The sequence below is a fragment of the Canis aureus genome, chromosome 19 (genome assembly GCF_053574225.1).
Source record: "Canis aureus isolate CA01 chromosome 19, VMU_Caureus_v.1.0, whole genome shotgun sequence".
NCBI lineage: Eukaryota > Metazoa > Chordata > Mammalia > Carnivora > Canidae > Canis > Canis aureus.
The window spans coordinates 43,047,614-43,062,111 of NC_135629.1; the positions used below are offsets into that span (position 1 = coordinate 43,047,614).

General features: G+C 51.0%; 1 protein-coding gene and 1 long non-coding RNA gene across 2 annotated transcripts in view; one reads left to right on the forward strand and one right to left on the reverse strand.

Annotated features, from left to right (window-relative positions):
- Positions 1 to 8,619, forward strand: part of CCDC12 (coiled-coil domain containing 12) — a 54,736-nt gene extending 46,117 nt beyond the window's left edge. Inside the window, exons 3-7 of the mRNA XM_077859134.1 lie at positions 708 to 787; positions 2,518 to 2,579; positions 2,771 to 2,805; positions 3,753 to 3,829; positions 3,931 to 8,619. Coding sequence (XP_077715260.1) covers positions 708 to 787; positions 2,518 to 2,579; positions 2,771 to 2,805; positions 3,753 to 3,829; positions 3,931 to 4,013 — 337 coding nt within the window. The 3' untranslated portion in view covers positions 4,014 to 8,619. The remainder of the gene's footprint in view (positions 1 to 707; positions 788 to 2,517; positions 2,580 to 2,770; positions 2,806 to 3,752; positions 3,830 to 3,930) is intronic.
- Positions 25 to 4,958, reverse strand: LOC144290164 (uncharacterized). Its single transcript, XR_013357973.1, has 3 exons — positions 3,283 to 4,958; positions 2,043 to 2,154; positions 25 to 1,308 (listed from the first exon to the last, which is right to left on the reverse strand). It is a non-coding gene; the product is annotated as an uncharacterized LOC144290164 (long non-coding RNA).
- Positions 8,620 to 14,498: the final 5,879 nt, after the last annotated feature.

The window sequence follows — 14,498 nt, forward strand, 5'->3', positions numbered from 1 at the left end:
CTGTCCCTTCACAGAGCACTTGGGGTCTAGCCGGTGGCATTTTAAAGACCTCTTGCCACCGTGAGGCTGGGCCGTTCTCCTGGCTGTCCCCGTGACCTGGCTTTTCCAGCCTTGCACAGTGTTGTCCCCATGCTTCTCTCTTGCCAGCTGCTCATGCACACCCTTGCCACCAAGAGTTGAGGTCTGTACCGGTGGCTCCAGGCCACCAAGGCTCTGAGAAAGAGGCCAGACCTAGAGAACCAACATGTGACCACCGGTGTCTCCGTGGGGAGAAACTCAGCCCAGGAGCTCTGACCCTGACTCCAGGTCAGGTGCTGCAGCCACTGCCGTGGGACCTGAGGACAGGGGTGCGGTCTCTCTGACCCTCAGTTACCCTCACTGTCAGATGGAGCTCCTCCAGGAGAGACAGCCAGTGAGTGCTCCCCAGGCCCCCCTGGTCCCAGCTCTGGGTGAGAGCCCTCAGTGCAAGCAAACCTTGGCAGAGCAGCCTGCTTGGGGCTGAGGCTTGGAGTGGGGGGCCTGTCCCGGTGGTCCTTCTGTTCCTGTGCTTTCCCTCTTCGCCAGGCTGTCTCCAGAGAGAATGGAGGAAAGTCGAGAAGGCACACACTAGCTTATGTGGCTTCATTGCAGTCTGACCTGCAGATGTATGGGGTGAACACGATGGCCATACACTCCACTCCATCTCTGCTTGTTATTTGCTTTCATAGGGAACTCAGGCTGCGGAACTATGTCCCAGAGGATGAGGACCTGAAGAGGAGGAGGGTGCCACAGGCCAAACCAGTTGCGGGTAGGTGGACTGCTTTTCTCCACCTCTGCTCTGAGGCACCATCAGATGCCTCCACCTTGGCAAGTGTCGCCCTCTCTCAGAGAATATCTGGCAGTGCCAGGGCTGGAAGCTGGGCCCTTGGGACCCTCTAGCACCGCCTCACGACCATGCAGAAGTAATCAGGGTTGAGTGATGGCAGAGAGGTGGTCAGGGCACCCGAGGGTCTTCCAGGGATCTGCAAGCAAAGAAGCCACATCCCCTGGGAGGACCTCTCTGGACTGAGAAGTGGAAGTGGCCCCGGGGCCTTGGGACAGCGGGGGACAAGGGGGAGGGTGGGGAGGGTGGAGATGGTGCTGTGGGCACTTGGAGGTCACAGCGAGACCCTGAAGAAGGCCGACCATTCAGGTGCACGCTGCCGGCCCAGGCACAGAGGGTCGGAGAGGTGTTCCTGCCGGTGGGGCGGGGGCCTGGGCCTGGGGCTGCCCATCTCCCGTGGTGTGGGGAACAGCACAGCAGCCAGGAGCTTCTGGAGATGCTCCACACTGGAGAGGCAGAGTACTTCTTAAATACACTTTTTTTTTTAAATTTTTATTTATTTATGATAGTCATACAGAGAGAGAGAGAGAGGCAGAGACACAGGCAGAGGGAGAAGCAGGCTCCATGCACCGGGAGCCCGATGTGGGATTCGATCCCGGGTCTCCAGGATCGCGCCCTGGGCCAAAGGCAGGCGCTAAACCGCTGCGCCACCCAGGGATCCCAGAGTACTTCTTATCACATAGTTCCTGGTCCTGTTTTTATCCCTCATTTTTGTTGTTATCAATTTTTAATTAGACAAATAAATGAATAATGAATGATTTATCTTGCAAATGTAAAGTGTTGCCCATTCAGCCACACCCACCCATTCAGCCACACCCCAGTCTGCTTCCCCACATTCTTTTCACTGAAATTCACGCACTTCCTAGGTGATTTGCTTCATGGTTTGGGCCACACTGGGGTGGGGACAGAGGGCAGGACAGGGAGATGGGGTGGGGAGTGGTCCCATGGTGCAGGGTCAGCACCTGTGGCTGAAGGCAGGTGAGGCAACACATGGCAGCAGTGACAGGGTGTGGAGGGAGCCCCTGGAGCCCAGATTTGTTGATATCTGGCCCTACAGGGGCAGGCCCTCCCAGTCTCCCACCTAGAGGCCCTGTGCACTGTCAGCCGCTGGGCATAGCTGAGAGGTGCGTGAGGTAGGCCTCCCTGGGGTGGCTGTTGCCCTGGTCCTGGGAGCACATACCTGAGTGGGATGGGAAGAAAAGCCAGTCCAGGATCCAGGGGACATCCTCCAAGCCTAGGAACCCCTGTAGATTAGGGGAAAGCCAGTCCTCTTGGTTCTTCACAAAGCCATGCTGTGGATGGATATACCCCGGTGGTTCCCTCCTTTCCCAGCAGGGTAGATAGCCAGGGAGCACCAGCCGCGCCTCCTGGCTGCAGGTCTGCGCTCTGCGGACTCCTAGCAGCTGCCCCCCCAGAGACCCTTCCTTTACCCCATGATTGCTTTCATCCCAGGAAACCCAAGGCCTCCCTCCAGGGCCATCTTTGCAGAGTCTTCACCTCTGGAAGTTGGGGGCTCTGGGGGAGGGGCCAAGAAAGCCCAAGGTCTCTGCGGGGTCCTGCCTGCACCCTCTAGGGCTTCCTGGGGCACCAGGGTGTGCTTCAGGTGGAGTGGTGGCTCCTTACTGACAGGCCTGTTGTTGTCTTGCACCCTCTAGTGGAAGAGAAGGTGAAGGAGCAGCTGGAGGCCGCCAAGCCAGAGCCCATCATTGAGGAAGTGGTGAGAGCCCTGAGTGCAGGGGTGGGGACTCCTTGGGCCCTCCTCTCCTCCCCTAGCTGCTCTCCTCCCTCCACTTCTCTCTTCCATCTCCCCGCTCTCTCCCCTCCCCTCCCTCCCTTTTTTCCACTTGCTACCTCTGTGTCCTGGAGCTGGGCCCCTCCCATCCTCTCATGTGTCTCCCTCTTCCCCAGGACCTGGCCAACCTCGCGCCCCGGAAGCCTGACTGGTGAGTGCTCCAGGCAGGACAGTCCTCCCAGTAGGGAGATGGACAGTGTGGACACATAGCTACATGACATAATTCCTATGCTCCTGACGGAACATAAAGGAAGAGTGTGAGGGAAGGCTTTAGGGGTGACACCCGGGGGATGGGAGGGACTCAGGGAGAAGAGGAGCAGCAGTCCCCACCAGAAGTCCCTTCTGCTAGGGCAAGGATCTGCCCCACCTCAGAGAGCTGTGTTTGAGCAAGGCCAGACTTGGCCCTCTAGGAGCCAGGATGGAGGCAAGATGATGGGACGGGCAGACAGATTTCTGTCCCGGTTCTGCCACCAACTGGCCTGTGCTGCTTTGGCCTCAGTTTCCTCTTCTGTGATGTGGGGCTACTCCTCCTTCCCCAGTACCCCTGTGCCCAGGCTGAGGGCTGTGTGGCCTGGAGTTTGTGTTCTGCTTGACCTCGGGCCAGAGGCACAGGCCATGTCCCTCTTACCTGCGATCCTGTGGCAAGTACAGCACCGCCAAAGGTGTTCTCATTTGTGGAAACAAAAGCCTGGGGCATGTGTCCTAGGAATCCCTGAGTCGGGAGAGTAGGCCTTCTGGAAGCTCCTGGTGGTGAGGGTGAGCATGTGGCTGGAGGAGGAGCAGAACCCACCGTGAGCCAGGGAAAGTCACTCCCTGATGGTGCCTGAGGGGACCAGACCAAGAGAGCAGCCCTCTGCCACACCTTGACCCAGGCCTGTGTTTGGTGGGTCTGTGGCACCAGTCGGGGCAGGCGGGCTGATGCTGGGTCTTGTAGGATGCAGGAAGGGAGAGAGGAACACCCTGGCCTCCTCCCCGGGGTGGTCTCCTGAGGCCCCTGAATGTGGTTCCTAATGGCAGAGGGGCTCAGGGAGGGGAGGATCCCAAGGCCACACCCAGCCAACCTTCACCTTCTGGCTTCCTTGCACCTGCCTGCTCCAGGGACCTCAAGAGAGACGTAGCCAAGAAGCTGGAGAAGCTAGAGAAGCGGACCCAGAGGGCCATCGCTGAACTGATCCGTAAGTGTGGGGCCTGGCAAGGCAGGATCCCTGCCCTGGGTGGGGAGCAGGTGGCCCAAACAAGGGCCCCTCCCCACTCCTTCTGTCTGCCACCCACCCAGGTGAGAGGCTGAAAGGCCAGGAGGACAGCCTGGCCTCTGCAGTGGACGCTACCACCGAGCAAGAGGCCTGTGACTCTGACTGAAGCCCACCATATCTCCTCCCCGTGTCAGGCCTGTCCTGTGGGCAGCCCCGGACTGAGGTGGGGCTGGGCTTGCTCTTACCTCCAGTTTGGCTCCAGGGCCACACATGGCCCTTGCCGTGGGGTGAGGCAGCTCCTTGTCTTCTAAGTGGTCCCCGCCGCCCCGAGGGGCAGAGCCAGCGGCAGCCCAACGGGCTTGCTGTGTCTCTACCTAAGTATGTATTTTGAACTTTCTTTTCTCTCTAGAAATAGAAGCAAGCAGACCCATGTGTGTGGCAGAACCTGTTAGACATTTCTGGGTCCTTGGGGCGCTGTGGGTCGGGCCCTGAGGTGGAGCCACAAAGGTCCAGACCTGACCTTGTGAGTGCAGGTCCTTGTCCAGTCAGATGGTCGTGTCAAAACCTGTGGGTGCCAGAGAGACAGGGTCAGAGAGCCTTCTGTAAGCCCTCCCACGGGCCCAGACCTCCCAGGAGTCTCTGGTCAGCCTGAGAGGCTCCCGCCCTGTCCTCTAGGGATCCCCTCAGAGTGTGGAGAGGACAGGGAGAGGCTGGGTATGCGGAGGGGATGCACTATGCCTCGGCAGTCTGTCCCAGGCTGCTTCAGACCAGGGCCCCTGGCACTGTTGCATCTCATCCTGCACAACGCTCAGCAGCCCGACTCCCTCCATCCCAGTCAGAGCCAGACCATGGCTTCTCGGGGACAGGGCCCCTGGATTGGGGAGGGGGCTCTTATATCCTAGGGTAATACAAACTGGGTTCCCAGGGTCCTGGTGTTATGATCACAGACCTCCTCTGTGGAGCTGACTCTTCAGAGTGACTGGCCACAACTCTGACTCCAGGTACCTGAGACCAACTAGAATTTAATCTCCAGAATGATAACACTCTTGAGTTTCCTTCAGCGTTTCCCCTTAAGTCTCCCACCCTGCCCTGTGTCACCCCAGTGCATCCTTCCCCCTGTGCTGAGTTGGTCTGACTCTGGCCAGCAGCGCCAAGAACTCAGGCCATAGGGCTGGAGCGAGTGCGTATACACTGAGACCAACACGCTATACAATAAAGTAGATGCTTTCAGCTAAATGTATGCAACTACCCTGAGAAGTTAACTTGTACAGAGAGGGAGCAGAAACCTGCAGGCACTACTGAGGGCTGATGTGGTAGGTGGCTGGCCAAGCAGCCAGTAGGACCAGGACTCTGATTCGCACACGCAGAGGGTCACATGTGCCCACGGGCAGCAGGGCTGGAGCCAGACTCCCTCTGCATCATGGTGTCTGGAAGTATCTTTCCCTCCCTGGGAATAAAGGATGAGAAGGTGCCCCCCAGCCCCAGGACTGCCTTAGACAGCAGGGTGCTCGTCCGTGGCAGCATAGGACTCGGACATCTGGGGACGGGGCCCAGTGAGGTTCCCACTCCGAACTGGCACTGTGACTAGAATGTGGCCAGCCCCACAGAATGAGAGCCCTTAGAGCTGAGGAAACATTTGCTTCTGCGTTTACAGCTCTGTATGCCTACAGAAAACCGCCGTGCATGGAGAGAAGAAAACAAACACCATCACACTCGATGGGCATGAGTACAAAAATGACAGGATCCGTGAGGAGATCTAGTGCCTTGAGGAGAGGCTACCACCCCACCAGGTGGAAGAATTTATACCTAACAAGCTGACAAACTGACTTCCTAACATGCTTCCTCTAAAATGAGTATTTGTTATATCACCAGAGAGAGAAAAGAGGCACTGAACCCACTAACTCAGGAACAGGGACTAGGTATGAGGACAATCTGGTGAGTAATCCTGGAAACAAAGAATGTTTACTAAACTAAGCAACTCACAGATGCACATACATACACACAATAAGCAACTCACGGGAGGAGCTAACTAGTAACAATCAAGGGATTGATAAACTGGAAGTAAAAGCTGAAGCTCCCGAGAGTTTCAGAGAAGAGGGTCTGTCAAGAACTTGAAGTACTGCCACGTGTCCTTGAACAGACAGGAGATCAGGAAAAGGAAACTAGAGAAAGGAGAAAGAAGAAATGGCTGACCATTTCTGTCTCTGGCATTATGGTACAACAGTTGCCTGAACTGATCCTCCCTTTGCAAATAGCTAAAATACTAAGTACATAAATAATCACGACAAATACTTCTTAAATGCATCACTGACCTGGCGAGAAAGTAAGGAACACTCAAGGTAAGAGAAGCACCAGGACGCTGAAGCCCGACATTTAACTTGAAGGTATTTGATAAACCAAATGAAACAGCATGGTTTTGGGGTCCTCGGTACCTGGGGCCAAGCTAACCCAGTACTTGTGCATACTGAGGAGTCTGGTCAGAGAGCCCACCAGAAAGCTGGGCTTCCCAAAGGGCAGTACCCTCTGAATTAACAGTAGATCTGCTCCCTTGGCATCCCAGGGGAAAGTTTAACCTTGCCACTGACTGGAGTGAAAAAAGTTCTCCCTCCTAAGGACGGAGCAGGCCCTCACATGGGTTTGCACATGAGAAACCTCAAGCCAAGAGTGTAAGTGGTCCCAGAAAGTGGTGGTCTCAGATGCTTGATAGACATGCAGATCCTCCCTGAATGAACCTTGATTCATTGCAGTCCTCAATGAACCCCCAGGGATAAAGTTCCAGGAAAAGTGAGCGGCTTCTGGAAAAGGTCACCAGATCTACTAGGCAGCAAGGCACTGAGAGCAAAGGACATCAGCAGGGATGTGGTAGACTTGCAAAGGATTCACACATTAGAATTACCAGGCACATGTCTTAAATGTTTAAAAATGATGTAAGAAGGCAGCCCGGGTGGCTCAGCAGTTTAGCGCCACCTTCTGCCTGGTTGTGATCCTGGAGACCTGGGATCGGGTCCCATGTCAGGTTCCCTGTGTGGAGCCTGCTTCTCCCTCTGCCTGTGTCTCTGCCTCTCTCTGTGTGTCTCTCATGAATAAATAAATAAAATCTTTTTTAAAAAATAAAAATGACAAAAACTAAAAGGCTTGAAAAGAGGAATCGATTTGCTAAAAAACCCAAGTGATGTTCTGGAAATAAAAATTGTCATAGCAATTAAAAGCCCTGTATCTGTGAATTAGAGCTAAAGAAACAGATTGATAACCTAAAACAAAAAGCTCAGAGAGACAGAGGACAGAGTGGGAAGAGCCAGCATAACATGTGATTCAGGTTCCAGGAGGGAGAAAAAGCAAAAATGAGGAGGACGTAATTTTTTTTTTAATGGCTATGAACAACTCTTCAAAATCACCAATCCAAAAAAAAAAAAAAAAAAATCACCAATCCACAGATTCAAGGAGGTCAACAAATCCCAAGCAAGGCAACAAAAAGAACTCAACACTCAGATGTTCTATGTCTTGATATGGATGGTGATTAATTAGTATATTCACTTTATGGCTATTCATTGAGCCACACCCATATGATTTATACACTTTTTTGTATGTTTATTACAGCTCAGTAAGCAAGGTCACAGTTTTCTCATATCTTGGATTACTCAATTACTGTATTCAAATTCCATACAAAACTCAGCGGCTTGAAACAGAGCTTTAATATCTGACAGTTCCTGTGGGTCAGGAATTCAGGAGTGGTTTACCTGGGTAGTTCTAGCTTGGGATCTCTTTGGGATTGGAGTCAAGATGGCCCCCAGGGCTGCAGTCATCTGAAGGCTTGGCTGGGGCTGGAGGGTGTGCTTCCAGGATGGCTTCCACCCTTGGGATTACTCATGGAAGCGTGGCGTGCACGCAAGTGCTTGCCACAGGGATCTCTCCACAAGACTTGTGAAATTGCTTGTGTGCTATGGCAGCTGGCTTTCCGCAGAATGAGTGATACAAGGCAGAAAGCAGGGGAGGGTTTTAGGGCCTTTTATGACCTGGTCTTGGAAGTGATATCCTGCCACATTGTATTGTTAGAAGCAGGTCATTACATCCAGGCCACACTTAAAGGAGAATTAGATTCTACCTCTGGAAGGGAGGTCTGAGAATTTGTGGATGTATTTTAAAACCACTGAATACCTAGACAATAAGTGCAATAAGTTGGCAGGACAAAAAGAAGAAGACAAGATGTTAAAATTAGAAAAGATGCGTTACCTTTTTTTTTTTTTTTTTTTAAGATTTTATTTATTCATGAGAGACACAGAGAGAGAGAGAGGCAGAGGCATAGGCAGAGGGTGAAGCAGGCTCCATGCAGGGAGCCCGATGTGGGACTTGATCCCGGGTCTCCAGGATCATGCCCTAGGCCAAAGGCGGCGCTAAACCGCTGAGCCACCCGGGCTGCCCAATGTGTTACCTTTTAAGGAGCAAGACAGCAGATGCCTCAACCACAGCCAGTGTTAACTGAAACTATACCTTCTGGTATCAGTGTTAACTAGATGAAAGGAAATTGTCACCTTAAAATTTTATACCTGAAGAAAATAACTTACAAGTACAACATATTTTTAGACAAACCCAGAGATTTTGTCACCAGAAGATTCACATGAAAAGAAAGCATTTTAGGGTAATGAAAATAGTCTACAATATTGTGGTCGTGGTTGCACAAATCTGTGAGTATGCTTAAAAGCCATTGAACTGTACACTTCCAGTGGGCAAAGTGTATGATATCTATCTTAATAAAGCTGTTTTTAAAAAAAAAATATTCTCCTTTAAAAAAAGAGTTCACAGTATGTCTTCAGATTGAAATGAGGCACAATCCAAGATGGAAAATCTGAGATATGAGTAGGAATGAAGAGGAAAAAAGTGGAAATCTAAATAGGTATTGACCTTGTGGGGAATAAAAAAAGGAATGAAAAAATTCCTGAAAGAAGGCAAAGAGAGGGATCCCTGGGTGGCTCAGAGGTCGGGCGTCTACATCGAGCTCCCTGCCTGGAGCCTGCTTCTCCCTCTGCCTGTGTCTCTGCTTCTCCCCCGCCCCCCGCCATGAATAAATTAATAAATAAAATAATAAAATCTTAAAAAAAAAACAAAGAGAAAAAGTGGGACACATAAATGAATCCAAAAACATCATTAATTACAATCAGTACCTTTTTAAAAAAACTAAATCTGATGCTATTTTTAAAAAGCCTGAACTCAAAGATTGCAAGGAAAGGGACTTGATAAGCTCTATGAAGAGGTGTCTGGGTGGCTCAGTCGATTAAGCGTCAGCTTTTGGCTCAGATCATGATCACCAGGTCCTGGGATCGAGCCCTGCTGTGGGGCTCCCTGCTCAGCGGGAGTCTGCCTCTCCTTCTGCCTCCCACCCCCACTTGTGCGCTCTGTCGAATAAACTCTAAAAAGAAAAAAAATACCTTTATGAAGCTCAGAACCAACAAAGGAAGCCAAGGTGGCTGCGGAGACCTTGGGCCTGAAGTGTGATTAGGTATTCTGTGTGCAGCCCCGAGCTGTCACCTGTCGCACGGGGAGAGCTAAATGATCCGGCCGCTTTGGAGAAGTGGAACACGTGCACACCCCGTGCGTGACCAGCAGTTCCACCATTAGTGTCTTAGGGAGCTGTTGCACAGCTGTACCAGGAGACGGGGACAGGGTGCTTGTAGGAGCATTCTTCATAATAGCTTGTGCGCACACTTCACACGCGCGTGCATGCACACGCACACATTAAACCATGTAAGGGGAAGAAATGGAGTATGAGCCATTTGTGTGATGCTCCAGAACAGGCAGAGTGAAACAAGGTACTCTACGGGTAGGCCTGTGGGTGGTGAAGTCGGTGCAGAAAAGCTAGGTGATGACCCTCAACATCAGGCCTGCTTGCGGTTAGCTCCGGGAAGGGGCCCGTCGAGGCAGCGATAATGTTCTTTAACTTGGTTTGAGTGGCAGGAATACATTTTATTCTCTGTCCATTTTATTTTATTTTATTATTTTATTTTATTTATTTTATTATTTTTTTTGGTGTATATGCTGTATCTCACACACATACCTTTTAAGGAGAGAAATCTCCAGAATTCACAACATAAATTACTCGGTAAGTGTGGTATTTTAAAATAGCCACATCTGCAGTTTTGTTAGCGGTCCAAGTTAGAACATTGAGGGTGAAGAGACAAATCATACAGGCTACATGGGGAAAAAAAACAACCACCACATAAGAATGAATGAGTTCCATTTTCCTCAGTAGTAGGTACTACAAGACAAATTTTTCCCAAGTACCAAGGAAACGTGACAGTCCGCTTAATTAGTGTACGTCATTAGGGCCAGATAGACATTTTCGGGCTTATGATACCAAGTGTTTACTATGCACAGATCTTTGCCGGAAGAATGAGCAGGGAATGCTCCTTAGCAAGAGGAGTGGTGGTGGGGGCCGCGAGAGGGGTGTGGGAATCGGGGCCGCATTTGGCAGACGACCACGAACAGGATCTCAAACAAGGAGGGCTTTATTGTTCTTGTGTTAAGTCCATGGCGATACAGTGGATCCAGGGACACAGATCCCTTCTGTCCCCCCAGCTGCCGTCCTCAGCTCCCCTAGGAGCCTGCGCACCCCCAGGTGGGAGCCACAGGGAGGAGGCGGAAGGGCAAGGGGCAGGCTGGCTGAGGGAGCCGTGGCTTCACGCCCGGTCAGCCCCCCAGGCTTGCCTCCGCGTCCCACGAGCCCTCACTGCAGACGTGTGGGGAGTAAGGGTGTTTTAAGCTGGGCACATTGCCACTGTGATTGAAATCGAGGTTCCACGAGAGGAAGAAGGGTAGAAAGAGTACTGGGAAGGCAGCCAGCAGTGTCTGCCACAGGATGCAGGAAGAAGTGGCGACCAAAGAAACTGGTAAGCATTGCAAAAATCAATAATTGGCTGACCTCTAGCAAGACTTACAAAGACACAGGCACGAATATTAGGAATGCAATAAGGCTGCCCTGACGACCCCAGAAACCTCAGAAGACAATGAAGGGATACTGTAGATACCCACATCAGTTTGACAAGTTGACGAAATGGACCAATTTCTTGAAAAGCACAAACTACCACGACTCCTCTGAGATGAAATAGATGGTTTGCATAGCTGTACCTACTAAGGATACTGAATTCATGATTTTAAAATTTCCTTGTTCATTTAAGTCATCTCCATACCCAGCGTCTGGAACTCATTACCCCAAGATGAAGAGTCATGCTCTACCCACTGAGTCAGGAGCCCCCTGACACCATTTTAGATTCCCCTGTAATCAAGCTGGGGGTGTTGGTGGAAAGATAAATACATAGATCAGTGAAAAAGAATAGGGAACCCAAGTAGCCCCAAACAAGTATGGCTAAGTCATTTTTGACAGAGGTGCAAAATGAGCTCAAGGAAGGCAAGGTAGGATTCAGCAGATGGTGCTGGAGTGGTTGGATATCCGTAGGCCAAAAAAAACCCCCCAACCAAAAGCCAAGGCAATATACAAAAGTTAAAGTGGATTGTAGGTTTATTTTTTTTTAAGTTTTATTTATTCATGAGAGACAGAGGCCGAGACATAGGCAGAGGGAGAAGCAGGCTCCCTGCAGGGAGCCTGATGCAGGACTCAATCCCAGGACCCCGGGATCACGACCTGAGCTGAAGGCAGACGCTCAACTGCTGAGCCATGCAGGTGCCCCTGGATCGTAGATTTAAATGTAAAATGTAAAACTATAAAAACGTTTAGGGGCAGCCCAGGTGGCTCAGTGGTTTAGCGCCGCCTTCAGCCCAGGGCGTGATCCTGGAGACCCGGGATCGAGTCCCACGTCGGGCTCCCTGCATGGAGCCTGCTTCTCCCTCTGCCTGTGTCTCTGCCTCTCTCTCTCTCTCTCTCTGTCTTTTATGAATAAATAAATAAAATCTTAAAAAAAAAAAAACTTTTAGGAGAAAATCTCCAGGACCTAGAACTCGGTGAAGAGTTCTTAGACATTAGACCCAGAAAGCACATCCATTAAAAAATAAATAAATAAATAAATTTAACTTAACCAGAATGAAAAGCTTTTCCTCCAACAAAAACTCTATTAAGAGAATGAAAAGCTACCTACTAAATTGCAGACCCCTTATCTGATAAAGGACTCAAACCTAGAATATATGAAGAACTCTCACAACAGAAGGAGGGAAGGAAGGAATGGGAAAGACATTTCACTGAACAGGGTATACAAATGGCAAACACATGAGAGAGGTTCAGTATCTCTGGCCGTTAGGGAAATGCAAATGAAGACCATGATGAGACCTCATTACACACCTGTTAGGACAGCTTAAATACAAAATAGTGATAATACCAAATGCTGGCAGGGATGTAGAGAAACAGAGTCTCTTGTATGTTGCCAGTAGGACTGTGATTGGTCCAATTACTCTGGAAAATAGTTTGGCAGTTTCTTAAACACTTAACATGTAATCCAGCAACCAGAGTCCTCCTAGGCATTTACTCCAGAGAAATAAACACTGTCCACACAGATGTTCACTAACAGCTTTCTTTATAATCACCAAAAGCGAGAGGGGAAAAAAACCCTCCCAAATGTCACATGTGTCATTGGTTATTGAATACAAGGTAGCTTGAATTTGTTGTCCAGGATATGTCCAACTAAAACAAATGAGCCTAGATCTCTAGTGTAATGGAGGTTTCCAAGTCATCAGATGAAGTTCAAGGTCAGTATAGTTTCCTGTTCTTCATTTTGGAATTAAAATATTACACAAAAACAGATGAAATAAGTATGTGGTAATAAATTTCTGACATATGGCAATGTATGGGAGCATTCCTTCACTTGGTCCTGTACTTTTGGGAGTAATGGAGTAGAGAATCAGGTTTTTATTCTGTGAAGAAGCAAACCAACCGCAAAATGTCCTTCAGTAGGTTCCCTGTTAAACTGGCACATCTGTGCCATGGAATACTACTACGCATGGAAAAAAGAACAAAACTGTTGATAAAGCTGATGGCTTGGGTGAATCTCAAGGGCATTATGCTGAGTGAAATATGCGCACACATATCTTTATATATAAAGATCATGTGCCCTACAATTCCCTATCTGTAACATCCTCGAAATGACAAAATCCTAGACCTGGGGAACAGATTCGTGGGTGCAGGGGTTAGGAACAGTAAGGGCAAGTGTGACTATATAAAGGGGTAGCTCAAGGGAGATCTTCATGGTGATAGAAGTTCCTGGTTGCACCGATTTCACAAATCCATGTATGTGTTGAAATGGGATAGAACTATGCACACACATTGTGCCAATATCAGATTCCTGGTTTTGACGCTTTACTAGTCTCCCATCAGGGGAGAGTGGGTGAATGGTACACAGGACTGCTCTGTATTATCTTATTAACTTTTTTAAAAAAGATTTTATTCATGAGAGACACAGGCAGAGGGAGAAGCAGGCTCCCTGCGGGGAGCCCGATGGCAGGACTTGATCCCTGGACTCTGGGATCCTGGGCCAAAGGCAGATGCTCAACCGCTGAGCCACCAGGCGTCCCTCTGTATTATCTTTTTAACTTCCTATGAATCTATATTTCAAAATTAAAAAATTTAATTTCAGCAGCAAAGAATGGTAGGTCATGTAAAATTGTGATTTAAAAAAGTATTTTAAAAAGACAAGTTTTCTAGAGTCTTGTGGAAGATCAGATGGGGCAGTTCAGAGTGGGTCACAGCAGGGGGCGGGTTGGGGGCTCTCAGGCCCCAGCAGCCCCCTTGTTACAGGGCTGAGGGAATGAGCAAGTGGCATTGCCCACCTCTGTGGATGGAGGGAGCCCTCGTGTGCCCATTGCTACCCAACTCCCCAGCTTCTCCAGGACAGCCCTGACTGACCTCCCAACACTTAGGTCCCTCCTGCTTGAAATCTTTGAGGACATCTGGCCTCCGGGTCATCTCTGGAGAGGTGTCAGACCTGGGTCGTTCAGCAACGCCACTTCCCCAGCAGAGGACAGGAGGACAGGGCCTGCTGGCCCAGAGCCCCGGGCTTGGCGCAGGAGGGCCGGGAGGAAGTTGTACCTGGGATAGGCCGCTGGGGGCTGGTACGGGGCCTGTTCCGCAGTGAGGAATCGGGGACGCGGGGGTCAGAGAGAAGCCGGGCCCTACAGTTAGGAGGGAAAATTCTGTCTGCAGCGGGCTGCAGCCAAGAGTTGGAGGCACCCGGTGCGGGCAAATCTAGCCCCTGGAGCCTGGCTGTCCTCCCGGCCACGTCCCCTGGGGTCCCAGGCGGCTGCTCACCAGCTCTGGGCTCTCTGAGACGCCTGCTCACCTTCGCGCAGGTGCCTCTCCGGGGCTCTGAGCCACGTCCAGGGCTTGCTGCAGGACTGCCCACCCCTACAGGGGCCGAGGACCTACCCTCCCTGGGCACTGTTCTGGGGCTGATGTGGCTCCCGGGCCGGCCGACCTACCGGTGGCGGGAGCCAAGCCCCTCCCTCAGGCCAGCCTGAAAGACCTCGCTTCCCCCAGCGCCATCTGGCTGCGCCTTACAGCGGGGCCTCGTGGGCGGTGGGGCGGGGGCCTCAGCCTGGAGGCCGTGGGGACCAGTCTTGGGCAGCCTTTATTTCCCCACTTCTTCCCGTGGCCGCTGGGGGGCAGCAGAAGACACCGATCGGGGGCCCCTGAGGGAGCGCAGGTCAGCCCTGCCTG